The sequence below is a fragment of the Saccopteryx leptura genome, chromosome 9 (genome assembly GCF_036850995.1).
Source record: "Saccopteryx leptura isolate mSacLep1 chromosome 9, mSacLep1_pri_phased_curated, whole genome shotgun sequence".
Taxonomy (NCBI): Eukaryota; Metazoa; Chordata; class Mammalia; order Chiroptera; family Emballonuridae; genus Saccopteryx; species Saccopteryx leptura.
Window position 1 is genome coordinate 34616632 of NC_089511.1, and position 12736 is coordinate 34629367.

Genomic DNA, 12736 nt, shown 5'->3' on the forward strand with positions numbered 1-12736 from the left:
CTTGGTGGTTGGTTGGCTCCTCAGCCACTCCTGTCCTCAGTGTCCTTGCCTGTCAATGGGACAGTGACAGCCGATGCTCCTTGGTGGCTGTTGGGATCACCACCTTCTAGCATGGATTTTCAGCAAGGCTTCGAGTTAATACACAGCTTGTAGCTAACAGATTTCGAGCTTCTAATGCCCATCACTACTCGGCTAGAATGCTGGGGCCACGCAGACCTTGGGGGTGGCTGCCAGTCCCTCTCTTCTGGGCATTCTCACTGGCGGGCTGTCTCTGACCCCCCTCCCAGTGGAACTCAGGCTCCCCCACCCCCACCCCCCACAGGCTGCAGATGGACGAGGAGCTGCGCAGGGAGCGCGAGCGGGAGCGGGAACGGGAAGCTGACCGGGAGCGGGAGAAGGAGCGTGAGCGGGAGCGCGAGCGGGAGAAGGAGCGGGAACGGGAGAAGGAGCTGGAGCGCGAGCGGGAGAAGGAGCGGGAACGGGAGCTGGAGCGCCAGCGGGAGCAGCGGGCCCGCGAGAAGGAGCAGCTGGCCGCCAAGGCGCTGGAGCCGGCCTTCCTGCCGGTGGCGGAGCTGCACGGGCTGCGTGGCCATGCCACGGAGGAGCGGGCCAAACCCTCGGAGCAGCTGACCCCGACCCGAGCAGGTACCCGGGTGGGAGAGCCAGAGGGGCAGACCTTGGCCCCGGGGTGCGCGGCTGCAGGGGTGATCCGGCGTGGGTCCGACGGCTCTTTTAAGTGTACATGTCTAACTTTTAATAAGGGTTTATTTATTAACAACCGAATTGCATGATTCCTGAAAGCATGACCGTGTGTTCTCGTGAGCTAGTGCGTGCCTGCCGGGCACCCCACTGCAGCTCGGTTGCCCCTGGGCTGGGCGGGGCAGCACCTGCCAGTGGCCGTACTTCCCCTGGGACAAGGCTTGTTTCCTGAAAGCCTCCATGAGGCTCTTCTGGTTGTCTTGGTCCAGGCTGTGGGGTGGCGTGCTCTGTGGACAGTCGGGCAAGAAAGGAGGCAGGAGCGAGCTGGGCCTGCCCTGCTGGGCTCCTGCTGTGACATGATGGCCTTTCTCCCCCCACAGAGAAGCTGAAGGACGCGGGTCTGCAGGTGCCCAAGCCCGTGCAGCACCCCTTGCACCCGGCCCCGGCCCCCCATCACACCATGCCCAGCCTTCTCTCCAACCATGGCATCTTCTCTCTGCCGGGCAGCAGCGCCGCCACGGCCCTGCTCATCCAGCGCACCAACGAGGAGGAGAAGTGGCTGGCGCGGCAGCGGCGGCTGCGGCAGGAGAAGGAAGACCGGCAGTCGCAGGTGTCAGAGTTTCGGCAGCAGGTGTTGGAGCAGCACCTGGATATGGGCCGGCCCCTGGTGCCCACGGAGCCTGAGCACAGGCCGGAGAGCGCCAGGTAGGGCTCGCCGGGTCGAGGTGTGTGGGAAGGTTTGTTTTTAGTCGGCCTACATTTATTGAGCGCCTGTGGTTTGCCTAGCATCCCACTAAATGTCTTCACTTACTGCGTTTCGTCTTCGTGCTCTAACTACCGTCTGCCCGTGAGTAAGTGGACTCTGAGGAGGGGGAGGAGGTGCTCAGAGGCACCCTCTCCCTGAGGAGCAGCGCCCACAAGCCACTGTCCAGAACCAGGTCCTGTCCATGCAGCCCCGCTGTGTGTCCAGGGGACACGTGTAACGGGAAGAGACGGAGGAGAGCAGCTTTGGTTGATCATCGGGTCTGTTCTATTCTTTCGCTCTTTTTCTGGTTCCAAGCCCAAACTTTAATGGGAAAGGAACTGCCTTTAAATTTTTATTCAAGTAAAAAGTTAACTTGATTGCTTTTCTAATGAGACATACACCCATTTCCTGGCCCCATTTTGACAGCGTTCCCCGGGAGGCGCTTGGCCCCGGCGCCCCCTTCTCACAGCAGCTTCCTGGGCCTCCCTGCTTCCACTTGTTGGTCTGGCCGTCCTCTGTCGTCCTTCTCCTCCCTCCCCATCTCGCCAGGGCTCATTCCGAAGGGCTGGTCCGACTCCCTCAGCCAAAGAGAGTGGAGAGCCCGGCCAGACCCCCAGAGCTCTGTCTGGGCCAGACTTGGGGACCCCAGACACTGCTTACCTTCTCTGGGCCTCAGTTTCCTCAGTAGTGCACAAAGGAGGCTGAACAGGAAGATTTCTGAGTGTCTTTCCAGCTCTTGATGTACATCGTGCTGTTCCAGGGAAGATGTACTCGGGTGTCTGAGCCTTTTAAATGTCCACTTGCTCCGTCCCTCTCTCCCCTCCAGCTTTGGGCTGACTGATGGGTTTCCTGCTGTGTCCTTGGCAACTTGGGCGTGACTGGAAGTGAACTAGAGGCAGACCCCCTGTGTGGGTCTTCCGCCGCCTCAGGCCTGCTCTCTGCTGCTCGCTGTCCCTCTGCTTCTCTGGGCCCACCCTGAGGCCACACCGAGGCTTGGTCTTAACTGCTTGTGAGCTGTTCTCTGCTCCTCTGACTCCCCTCCTGCCTAGGGGACTGGGAGAGCAGCCAGCGCAAGTCCACATCGGATGGAATCTGGAGCTCTGGTTCCCTCGGGCATCCTCCTCAGCTCAGGGCCCCACATCCTGGGGCGGCTGTCAGGCTCCAGCAGGATGACCTCCCCCTCAGGGCCTAGCAGCCCTGGGCAGGCCTGCAATGTGGAGGAGAAGTGACTGCCAGCTCTCACCTGGCCTCGGTGGCCCCCACAGGAGCAGGTGGCACAGTCAGGCTTATAGCAGTGTGAATCTGACGTTCTGATTGGCCCTTGTGCTCCAAGCTAGAAAACCAGAGCTTGGCCCTGGTGCTTGAAATATTTATTCTGCTAATGGGCTTTATTCCTTTGTTGTTTACTTAAGGAAACAGCTTGCTGTGTGGTTCCCTTTTGTACTCTGCCGACCCGAGGTGGTGCGGCAGCAGCACGTTTATCTCCCAGCCTGAGTCCCGTCCAGGAAAACGAGGAGGAGGTTTGGTGGCTGTGGTTAAATGTCTCCTTCCTTGGCCGGGCATGGAGAGGCCTGAGAGCCTGATCACGTAGCTGCATGCCCTCTGCTTCTTCTGCTCCCATCCTCTCAGACCTTGCCCTGGTCATCTGGGCAGCACGGGGCTTCTCCTAAAAAATAAATAACTAATAGATACACTGTGGACGAAACAACACTCAGATAGCCTTTTGTTGAATCTTGTTTGAAATGCACTACGGAAAGAATTGTTTAGGAGGACTGCATGGCAGAGCTGCTGGTCTGTTGGACCCCAGCTACTGCTTTGGGGCCACGTGGGGCTGCTGCAGTTCCGGTGGGAACCACTGGGGGTCAGCAATAGCACAAGCCTCCCCTGGCTGTGAGGGTGTCTCCTGCGTCACTGGGCTGGGCATGCCCTGGGAGTTGGTCTGTCTTGCTGCAGTCTACAGAAACAGCGGGAAGAGAGTTCTTATGGCCACCTTGAAGGCAGCCGGCCTGCCCTGTTAATCTGCACATTGCTTGGCATATTTGGAGGTGGGCACCAGTGGCAGGGTCACCCCTTCGGCGCCAGAGTCTTTATTCTCTATGTAATTGGATTCCTGTGGAAAACAAAGATGAGGGTCTGTCTCGACAGGAGTCCATGGTGATTCAGGAACTGTGGAGTAGAAGGAGCTAATGCTAGGTTTTGGGTGAGAAACCAGATTGAAAGGAGGTGTGGCATGGACCTGACACCGACCGTCTCTGTGCCCTCAGCGAGCAGTGTCCACCTCCCCATTCTCTGTGTCTTCTCAAAAGTAGGTCTACGCACATTTGCCTTGAGTTGTTCGAAGAGGAAGTGAAATGGCCAGTACTCGGGTGAGGAGTGGAAGCTGTGTTCTTCCCTCCAGCCCCTGGTCAAGTGGCTTAGAGAAGGAGGCTTTTACACGCGCGCACACACACACACACCCCACTCCCCAGAGCCTGGCCCTCGAAGGGGGCTCCCATCTGGGCCATCTTTCAAGCTGCCTCTTACACCCGGGCCCTGGTGGGTGGCTGGCATGCCCAATCTCTCATGACTGATGGCTTGGTCTGCTCACTCCCTAGGCCGGGACCAAACCGTCATGAGCCGGGCAGCCGAGACCCCCCGCAGCACTTTGGCGGGCCCCCGCCCCTCATCTCGCCCAAGCCCCAGCACCACTCCGTGCCCACAGCCCTCTGGAACCCGGTGTCCCTGATGGACAGCACCCTGGAGACACGGCGGGCCCCCGAGAGCCACCCTCTGCACAGTCACCCTGCCCCGTTTGAGCCCAGCCGCCAGGCGGCTGTCCCGCTGGTGAAGGTGGAACGGGTCTACTGCCCAGAAAAGGTGGAGGAGGGGCCCCGGAAGCGCGAGGCCACCCCCCTGGACAAGTACCAGCCGCCACCACGGGAGGCAGGGAGCCTGGAGCACCAGGCCTTTCCTCACGGGTCTGGGCCCTTCCTGGCTGAGCTCGAGAAGTCCACCCAGACCATCCTGGGCCAGCCGCGGCCCTCCCTCACCCAGCCACCCTCCTTTGGGGAACTCACTGGACCCCTGAAGCCAGGCTCGCCCTACCGGCCCCCAGCGCCAAGGGTGTCTGACCCCGCCTACATCTATGATGAGTTCCTGCAGCAGCGCCGGAGGCTGGTCAGCAAGCTGGACCTGGAGGAGCGCAGGCGGCGAGAGGCCCAGGAGAAAGGTCCGGTCTCCCTGGGTGGCCCCTGACCTCCCGGGACTGGGGAGCAGTAGTGCTAGCCACTTGGCCCCCCTGCCACCCCTGCTTCCCGCTCTGGGGTTTTAGCAGCTCCAGGGAGCAAAGGTCACCATCATCTGTGTAGATACCCAAAACCTCTGCTAAGGAGATAGACCTGGAGCCCTTACCTGTCTTGCCAAAACACAGGTTATCCCAAAAAGCCAAATCAAAGACTGTCTGTTAAGACGGTTCCACAGAAATGCATGATTAATAAATGATATACAGAGGCTAATGAGACAGTTTTAAATATTAATAATGCAGCATAACAGGGGAGGAGGCTATTGAGAGACGGCCTGGGCCCAGCAGGAGCCTCGTATAGGAAGTTGTAGGCAAATGGGCCTGCGCAAGGGCGGGAGATGTGGCCTCCTTTTCCCTGCTCCTGCAGGGGTGGGGCGCTCAGTTCCCCCAAAGAGCCAAGAAGAACAGGTGAGCAGGCCCAGGGTGAGAACGATAGTCCACACCTGCATCCCCCAGGAGGGATCAGGGCCCCAGACCAGTTTCTTTCCTGTTGAAAACTGGATCTTGCTTGGTATTGAATTCAGTCTCTTAGCTGGAATCTAGGGCCAAGACCAGGTCTTCCCTGGTTGTTGGTCTAGGCTAGATTTAGGACCCAAGAAGGACTTTTTCCTTCATTCACCTTGTAAAGGAAGAGTGGGGAGGAGCCCCTGGTGCCCTTGGGTGCAGGGATTCTGCTATTGTTCTCTGCACTCTGAGTTTGCATCCATGCGCTGTGCCTTTGAGACAGTGGGGATCTGAGTGTGCCTTTCTCCTCCCGGGTAATGGACCCAGATGGCCACAGCAGGAGTGAGCGGATGTGCACAAATAGTCTTGGGTTGCCATGGACACAGCCCTGGGCCTGTGTGACGAATGGTCCCCTGTTGGGGATCTGTGTCAGCCCAGGGACGGCCTGGCCACTTAGGGGCTATGAGTCCAAGCCAAGCCTGGTGCCTGCCTCCTGCCCCCGCCTGCCTTCCCTGAAAAAGTTCTAGGACTGGGGTTAATGTACATTTCTACCTGGGTTGAAAGGAATTCAGGTTTTGGGGTACTCAAGAGGCCAGCAGGGCCTGGCCTGATGGGAGGGTCTACACACAGATCACAGGGATGCCTGCCCCATGTCCATCCACTAGAGAACTGAGTCTTCTTGCCCAGCTAAGTACATCTGTTCTTGTCATCAGGATACTACTACGACCTGGATGATTCTTACGACGAGAGTGACGAAGAGGAGGTCAGGGCCCACCTCCGCTGTGTGGCCGAGCAGCCACCCCTCAAACTGGATACATCCTCCGAGGTATCTGGGGTCTCGTCACTGCTGTGCTAGGCCATGGGCTGGGCTTCTAGGGTCCACATCGGTGCCTGCCTTTTGGCTTTCCGACTCTCCCAATAGAACTCGCATGTATTAGGATCTCCCTGCACTCCTCCCGTCTCCACTGACTGCAGTGTCTGGGCATGCTGCCAGGGTCCGCCTCCTCGGAGGCCCAGCATAGAGTTAGCCACAGTACATGGGCTTCAGGGACCCCAGGAGGGACCCCTGGGACAGTGGAATCACACCACTGCTGGTGGTTTCAAACTCATTTGTTTTCTTTCCCAATCTAGAAGCTAGAGTTTTTGCAACTTTTTGGCTTGACCACCCAACAGCAGAAGGAGGAATTGCTGACCCAGAAGCGGAGGAAGCGGCGGCGGATGCTGAGAGAGAGAAGCCCATCGCCCCCGACGATTCAGAACAAGCGGCAGACACCCTCCCCGAGACTGGCCCTGTTCACCCGCTATAGTCCTGATGAGATGAACAACAGCCCCAACTTTGAAGAGAAGAAGAAGTTCCTGACCATCTTCAACCTGACCCACATCAGTGCTGAGAAGAGAAAAGGTAGGGCCTTGCCTGGGCCTTTTGGGGACGGGGCTTACCAGGGGCTTCTGAAGAAGCAAGTGGATATCCCCATAGTCTCCTGGGGATATCCGGGACCGTGTTCCAGGTGGAATCTGAAAACACTTCAGCCCCAGGGCTCTCTTAACGCCTTTTGGCTCCTCAAGGAAGCAGGAGCCCCTCTGCTCTTGCAAACCTGCCCCAGTATCTCTGCCTTCTTCCATCTGAAACTCACATTGTCCCATTCGAAGCCTATTTTCTTTTGTTTCATCCGGAATGGAAAAGAAGACTTGTTGGTGTTTGTTCTGTGTGTAAAGCTGCTCTTGTCACTTGAGACGGTGGATTCAGTGACCCTCCTGTGCACAAGGCATAGGAGTACCCTCCTGTGGCAAAGCACTCCAGGCATTTCTTCTTGCTGGGCCGCTGACGTGGCCCACTGGGCTTTGTTCTGATGGCAGGAGTTTTGGGTCATCTGTGGCTGCCGGGCAGAGCCAACACATTGTGAGTAGACAGCTTGTCTTGGAAAGATGCTTCCAGATCGGCCATATTAGAGCTGACATTTTGGGCTAGAAGACATGGTGTGGGCTGAACACTTTCTGGGGATGTCGCTTCCTTGATCTGCCCCACACGCTCACCTAGTGCCAGGATATTGATTCACTTGAGAACTTCATCTGTCTGGGGTGCTCATTTGCCCACTTTCAAGTCCCCCTTGCTGACACTTGGTCACCTTTCTCTGAGAGGAAATCAAAAGGAAAGCAAAAGTGGGTACTGGTCATTTCGTCGCTTCTACTTACTTTGTTATTGGAGTGTAGCATTTTACTTTTTGGCTTACTAGCTGGGATTCTTGTTTTCACTTTAGATGGGCAGTCACATGTTGACAACCAGAACAAGTCCCTGGGAAGCATGCATAGTGCTGTTCATAAAAAGTATCTTTTCGCCTGACTTAATTCCTAGAGGAAACCACCAGTGATGTGGCATTTAAGTCTCAGCAAGAAGTGCCACTGCAACAGGAATTCGTGAAGTCGAACATCACAGGAGCCTGTTCCTTTTCAGCAAACGGCAGCCATCCTGGGAATTGGGCCTGTGCGCCAGGAGGAAGCGGGGGGTGCGCCTGTGCTTCCAGAGGTGCTGTGTGGACCTTCAGGTTGCTTCCTGTGTGGAGGCTGGCGTTTTTGTCTTTTAAATAAGAATGCATCCTTAGAAGTCACCTTGCAAGATTATAGGTACCCTGTATTTCGTATAGTTGTCATCACCGTACACACACAGCTATTTTTGGAATACATCTGAAATGTTATGTAGTAAAAGCTGAGAGGATCCGGGCTCACTCTGACATGAAGGTTTTCTTCCTTTAAACACCACCTGTCCCCATGGTGCCTGCTTTGTGCTTTTCTTGGTTTAAAGGACTTGTACCTGCCAGTCACAGCCTGGGCTTGAATCCTGCTCCCCTTCCCTCTCAGAGTGATGCAACTGTCTTGTTAATCGTAGGCTGCTTTTCTCATAGACAAAGAGAAACTTGTTGAAATGCTCCATGCCATGAAGCAGAAGGCACTGTCAGCAGCAATGGCAGACTCACTCAGAAACTCTGCGAGGGACAGTCCTGCTGCCTCCCTGAGCGGTAAGGCCCAGGGCGGGAAGAACAACCCCACCTGCACTGCCCAGGACTGTCCTGTGGGCTGTCCAGGGTCAGAAGCGACTGCTCAAGGTCTTCATCACAGATCTTTCCTCCTGGAGACAGAATGTGCTTTTCTCCATCTCTCATACAAGCTTCCTCCATGACTGTGAAGGATCTCCTTGGGACAGAACATAAGACTTGGAAGTCAGGACTCAGAGGTTTAAGGGGGAGGGTCCTGGCTTCTGTGGTTGTAGCCATTGTCCGGCAGTCCAGTGGTGGCCCAAGCCACCGAAGCTCTGTGTCCCAGGTCTCAGTACCACTGCCTTGGCTGTGCTGCTCCTGTCTGCCCTTCCTGGCATTCTTCTCCTGTGTCTTTCTCATTCTGCTTTCCAGGCCTCTCCAACATCTGCCTTCACACCTTCTCTCTCCTGTGGCTTTGGTTATACCTTGCTGTGCTGCCGAATGGAGATCTTGTTGTCTAGCCCTGTTCTTAACTCCTAATGCAGTCTTTCTTGTCAAGGGTTGAGCTACATAACTTCCTACTTTTCAGATGACTTAAAGCAACTTGCTTCTTCCTTCAGATTCTTTTTCTTCCCAGATGCCTTCATGGGGCACCTTTCAAGGATGCACTCGATACCACACCCCGTCTTCAGGCAACACAGTGCGCGCTGCCATTCAATTAAATGGCCCCGAGTCTTGGCCCTTTGTACTAGGCCTTCGTTAAATGTACGCTGTAGAGGTCAGGGTCCTCCTGGTCACTTGCAGCTAACGTTTTCCTCGCTTTCTGTCTCTGAAAGAACCAGCCACACAGCCAGCCTCTCTGGATGTGGAAAAGCCTGTGGGTATTGCTGCTTCCCTGTCTGACGTCCCAAAGGCCACGGACTCTGGGAGACTGGAACAGCTCCGGCCACAGGAGCTATCTCGAGTCCAGGAGCCTACTCCTGCCAGTGGCGAGAAGGCCAGGCTAAATGAGGCCCCTGGGGGCAAGAAGAACCTGAGCATGCTGCATTACATCAGGGGCCCCACGCCCAAGGACATTCCCGTGCCACTGTCCCACAGCATCAACGGGAAGAGCAAGCCGTGGGAGCCCTTCATGGCAGAAGAGTTTGCACATCAGTTCCACGAGTCCGTGCTACAGTCCACCCAGAAGGCCCTGCAGAAGCACAAAGGTAAGGAGGCTGCCTCGGTCCACTCTGCTCGTGCTACTGCAGCACTGGCGAACGTTCACAGGTACCAGCAGTCACTCAGTAGCTGCCGTGGGCTTGCCGCTCTGGAACGTCAGTGGACACGAAGCACCTGGGGAGGTGGTTAGTGGCAGATTCTGCCTCAGCAGGTCTGGGGGCGGGGCAAGAGTCTCCATTTCTACCAGGTGCTTGAGTGATGCTGATGCCACCAGTCTGCAACCTCACCTGGAGAAAATTTAACATATGATGCTGACTGAGTTGTAGTAGAAGGCCTTATTTAGTAAGGCCAGGTGAGGTACCTTTCTGGCAAAAATAGGACCCATGTATCTAACAGCTAAGGGTTCTCCCAGTGTCCTCCACACAGATTCCCCTGGAAATCTCCCCGTCCTCTAATACTAGGCTCGGTGTTTCACTGGGCCTGCTGAGCACGTTGTCACCGAATGGGTGCGCTAGCCCCACGTGAGAGCCCGATTGACTCGTCCTGCGTTTTGTTGGGAATCGCCGATGGTCTGAGAGCAGGGGGCTGCTACATGACATTCCCGCCGTTTGTCCTCCGCAGGGAATGGAGCTGTGCTGTCTGCAGAGCAGAACCACAAAGTCGACACGTCCATCCACTACAACATTCCTGAGCTGCAGTCCTCGAGCCGCCTCCCTCTGCCCCAGCACAACGGGCAGCAGGAGCCCCCGGCCGTGAGGAAGGGTCCCCTCACACAAGAGATGGACCAGGACTCGGAAGAGGAAGAGGAGGAAGACGGAGAAGAGGATGATGAGGAACCCCCCAGGCGCAAGTGGCAAGGGATTGAGGCAATTTTTGAAGCTTACCAGGAACACATAGAAGGTACGAAGGGCTGATTGAAAAAAGAAAGTGCATGAGAGCTTAATAGACAGATCAGTGCAGGGTTTCACTGCTAGCATTGGGGACTGTTCCTTCGTGATAGCACGGGCAGAGCTTCTGAGGCACAACTAGATACTGAGTCTAGAAGGTGAATTTTCCTCAGCTGTTTTGCTCATTTCAAGAACTATTCCTCAGGCTTCTTGAGGTGCCCAGGCTTACTTGTAGTGGTAATTCTTCATGGACAAACTTGGCGACCATTCTCACCAGAGAAATTTAAGTGCCAGGTATCTGCCGCCACTTAGTGTGACAGCCCAGGGGCCTTGCTCTCTGTGCTGTCTTCCATTGCACTTCTCAGCCTTCTGTCAGTCCTGGCACTCAGAGCTACATGCAAGGGTCCTGGGAAATGAAAAGCTTTTTCATTTAGCTGAGCCCCATGTAGCCAGGCCTGCTCACTGTGTGAGCCGGGGGCAGTTTCCCTCACAGGCTCTGCCGTGCTCCTGGAGTAGCACTTTGTGCTGGGAGGATGCACACTAGACTGTTTTATTCTCCACTTGGAGTGCACACTCCACCCCTGCCTGGTGGAACACATCCTGGGGGAGCTCGGGCACGCACGTCCCTCCCACACTGGTCTAGTGTACCAGGTGGTGGGGCCACAGGCTTGGGTGCTGGTAGAATTCTGGCATTGTCATTGTGCTCCTAGCACACCATCTTCCTTCTCTGCATCTCCCTTTCCGCGAGATGCCTGCAAAGGCCCCTTCTAGCGTAGACAGAGACTGGGGTGCTGTGAGCTGGAGCAGGGAGCAGTGGCAGTGCCTAGCCTTTCCCTCCAGTGAGCGGGCGGGTGGACCACTGACTGGGAAGGAACTGGGGAGCAGGGCGCTGGTGGCGCGGAGCCCCGGCCCCTCTGCACTTCCCGTCCTCACTGCACTGACAGCCCTGTTGGTTTGACACAAGTTGGAAAGTGCTAGCCACAACTAGCAAAACCTGAGCTGCCTCCTCCTGATTAACTTACTGCCATATCCTGGAAGAGTTTTATCAAGTCTTATTATGTTGTTGACATTATTAAATATAAACACTTTATTATGAAGATCATAGTCACTTGAAATACTTTGAAGTCAGAGACAAACAAAAGGGATAGCCAGCCAGACAGAGTATCAACTCCTCAGTTCACTTCATTTTAATGTCCATCACTTCTTTTTTTAAAAATTATTTTTATTTACTTATTCATTTTAGAGAAGAGAGAAAGAGACAGAGAGAGAGAGAGAGAAGGGTGGGAGGAGAAACAGGAAGCATCAACTCCCCATATGTGTCTTGACCGGGCAAGCCCAAGGTTTTGAACTGGTGACCTCAGTGTCCACTGCGCCACTACAGACCAGACTGTCCATCACTTCTTACATAGTATTCTTTTTTTTTTTTTTTAATTATTTATTCATTTTAGAGAGGAGAGAGAGAGGGAGAGAGAGACAGAGACGGGGGAGGAGCTGGAAGCATCAACTCCCGTATGTGCTTTGACCAGGCAAGCCCAGGGTTTCAAACCGGCGACCTCAGCATTTCCAGGTTGACGCTTTATCCACTGCGCCACCACAGATCAGGCTTACATAGTATTCTTTAAGTACATACTTTTGTATCCAGAAGCAATATTTAGCATTATTTTTTACTTCGTTGTAAGTAATGTTAATGTGCAGCACCCCACCTGTGCCCAGGTCTCTGCAGTGCTGTTTGCTCCGTCCGTTGGTGTCTTGGCCTGTCCGTGTGTTGCATATCTTTGCAGCTCTCCATTGTCTGCAGTGAGCCAGCCTGACTTGTTCTTCTCTCACAGCTCAGCTGTTCTTCATCAGTGGCTTTCCCCCGTGAACTTTAGTTACCTTATTAATTCCCCCAAAAAATTCCTGTTAGGATTTTCAGTTATGTTGCATTTATAGATTTGGGGAGGATTAACATCTTCAATAGTGATGTTATTTCATTTATGAATATGGTAGTAAATTGTATTAAATAATTTTTGCTGATTTTTCTCCATGAGCAGTTTACTTTTTGTTGGCTTTTTTTTTTTTTTTTAATTTTATTTATTCATTTTAGGGAGGAGAGAGAAAGGGAGAGAGAGACAGAGAGGGAGAGAGAGAGGAGAAAGAGACAGAGAGAGAAAGAAGGTGGGGAGGAGCTGGAAGCATCAACTCCCATATGTGCCTTGACCCAGGCAAGCCCAGGGTTTCGAACCAGCGACCTCAGCATTTCCAGGTCGACACTTTATCCAGTGCGCCACCACAGGTCAGGCCATTTTTTTACTTTTTTACAGAGACAGAGAGAGAGTCAGTGAGGGATAGACAAGGACAGACAGACAGGAACGGAGAGATGAGAAGCATCAATCATTAGTTTTTCGTTGCGCATTGTGACCTTAGTTGTTTATTGATTGCTTTCTCATATGTGCCTTGACCACAGGCCTTCAGCAGACAGAGTAACCCGTTGCTTGAGCCAGCAACCTTGGGTCTAAGCTGGTGAGCTTTTGCTCAAACCAGATGAGCCCGCGCTCAAGCTGGCGAC

The 12736-nt window shown here is 54.5% G+C and overlaps 1 protein-coding gene across 5 annotated transcripts in view; it reads left to right on the forward strand.

The window, feature by feature from the left end:
- GSE1 (Gse1 coiled-coil protein) overlaps window positions 1–12736 on the forward strand; it is a 471483-nt gene that overhangs the window by 451307 nt on the left and 7440 nt on the right. For 3 of the 5 annotated variants that reach the window (XM_066349510.1, XM_066349515.1, XM_066349511.1), the window contains 8 exons: window positions 323–645; window positions 1080–1404; window positions 4039–4652; window positions 5882–5994; window positions 6300–6570; window positions 8069–8182; window positions 8977–9348; window positions 9923–10201. In XM_066349510.1, coding sequence (XP_066205607.1) covers window positions 323–645; window positions 1080–1404; window positions 4039–4652; window positions 5882–5994; window positions 6300–6570; window positions 8069–8182; window positions 8977–9348; window positions 9923–10201 — 2411 coding nt within the window. The remainder of the gene's footprint in view (window positions 1–322; window positions 646–1079; window positions 1405–4038; window positions 4653–5881; window positions 5995–6299; window positions 6571–8068; window positions 8183–8976; window positions 9349–9922; window positions 10202–12736) is intronic. The other 2 variants (XM_066349513.1, XM_066349514.1) reach the window with 2 other exon arrangements.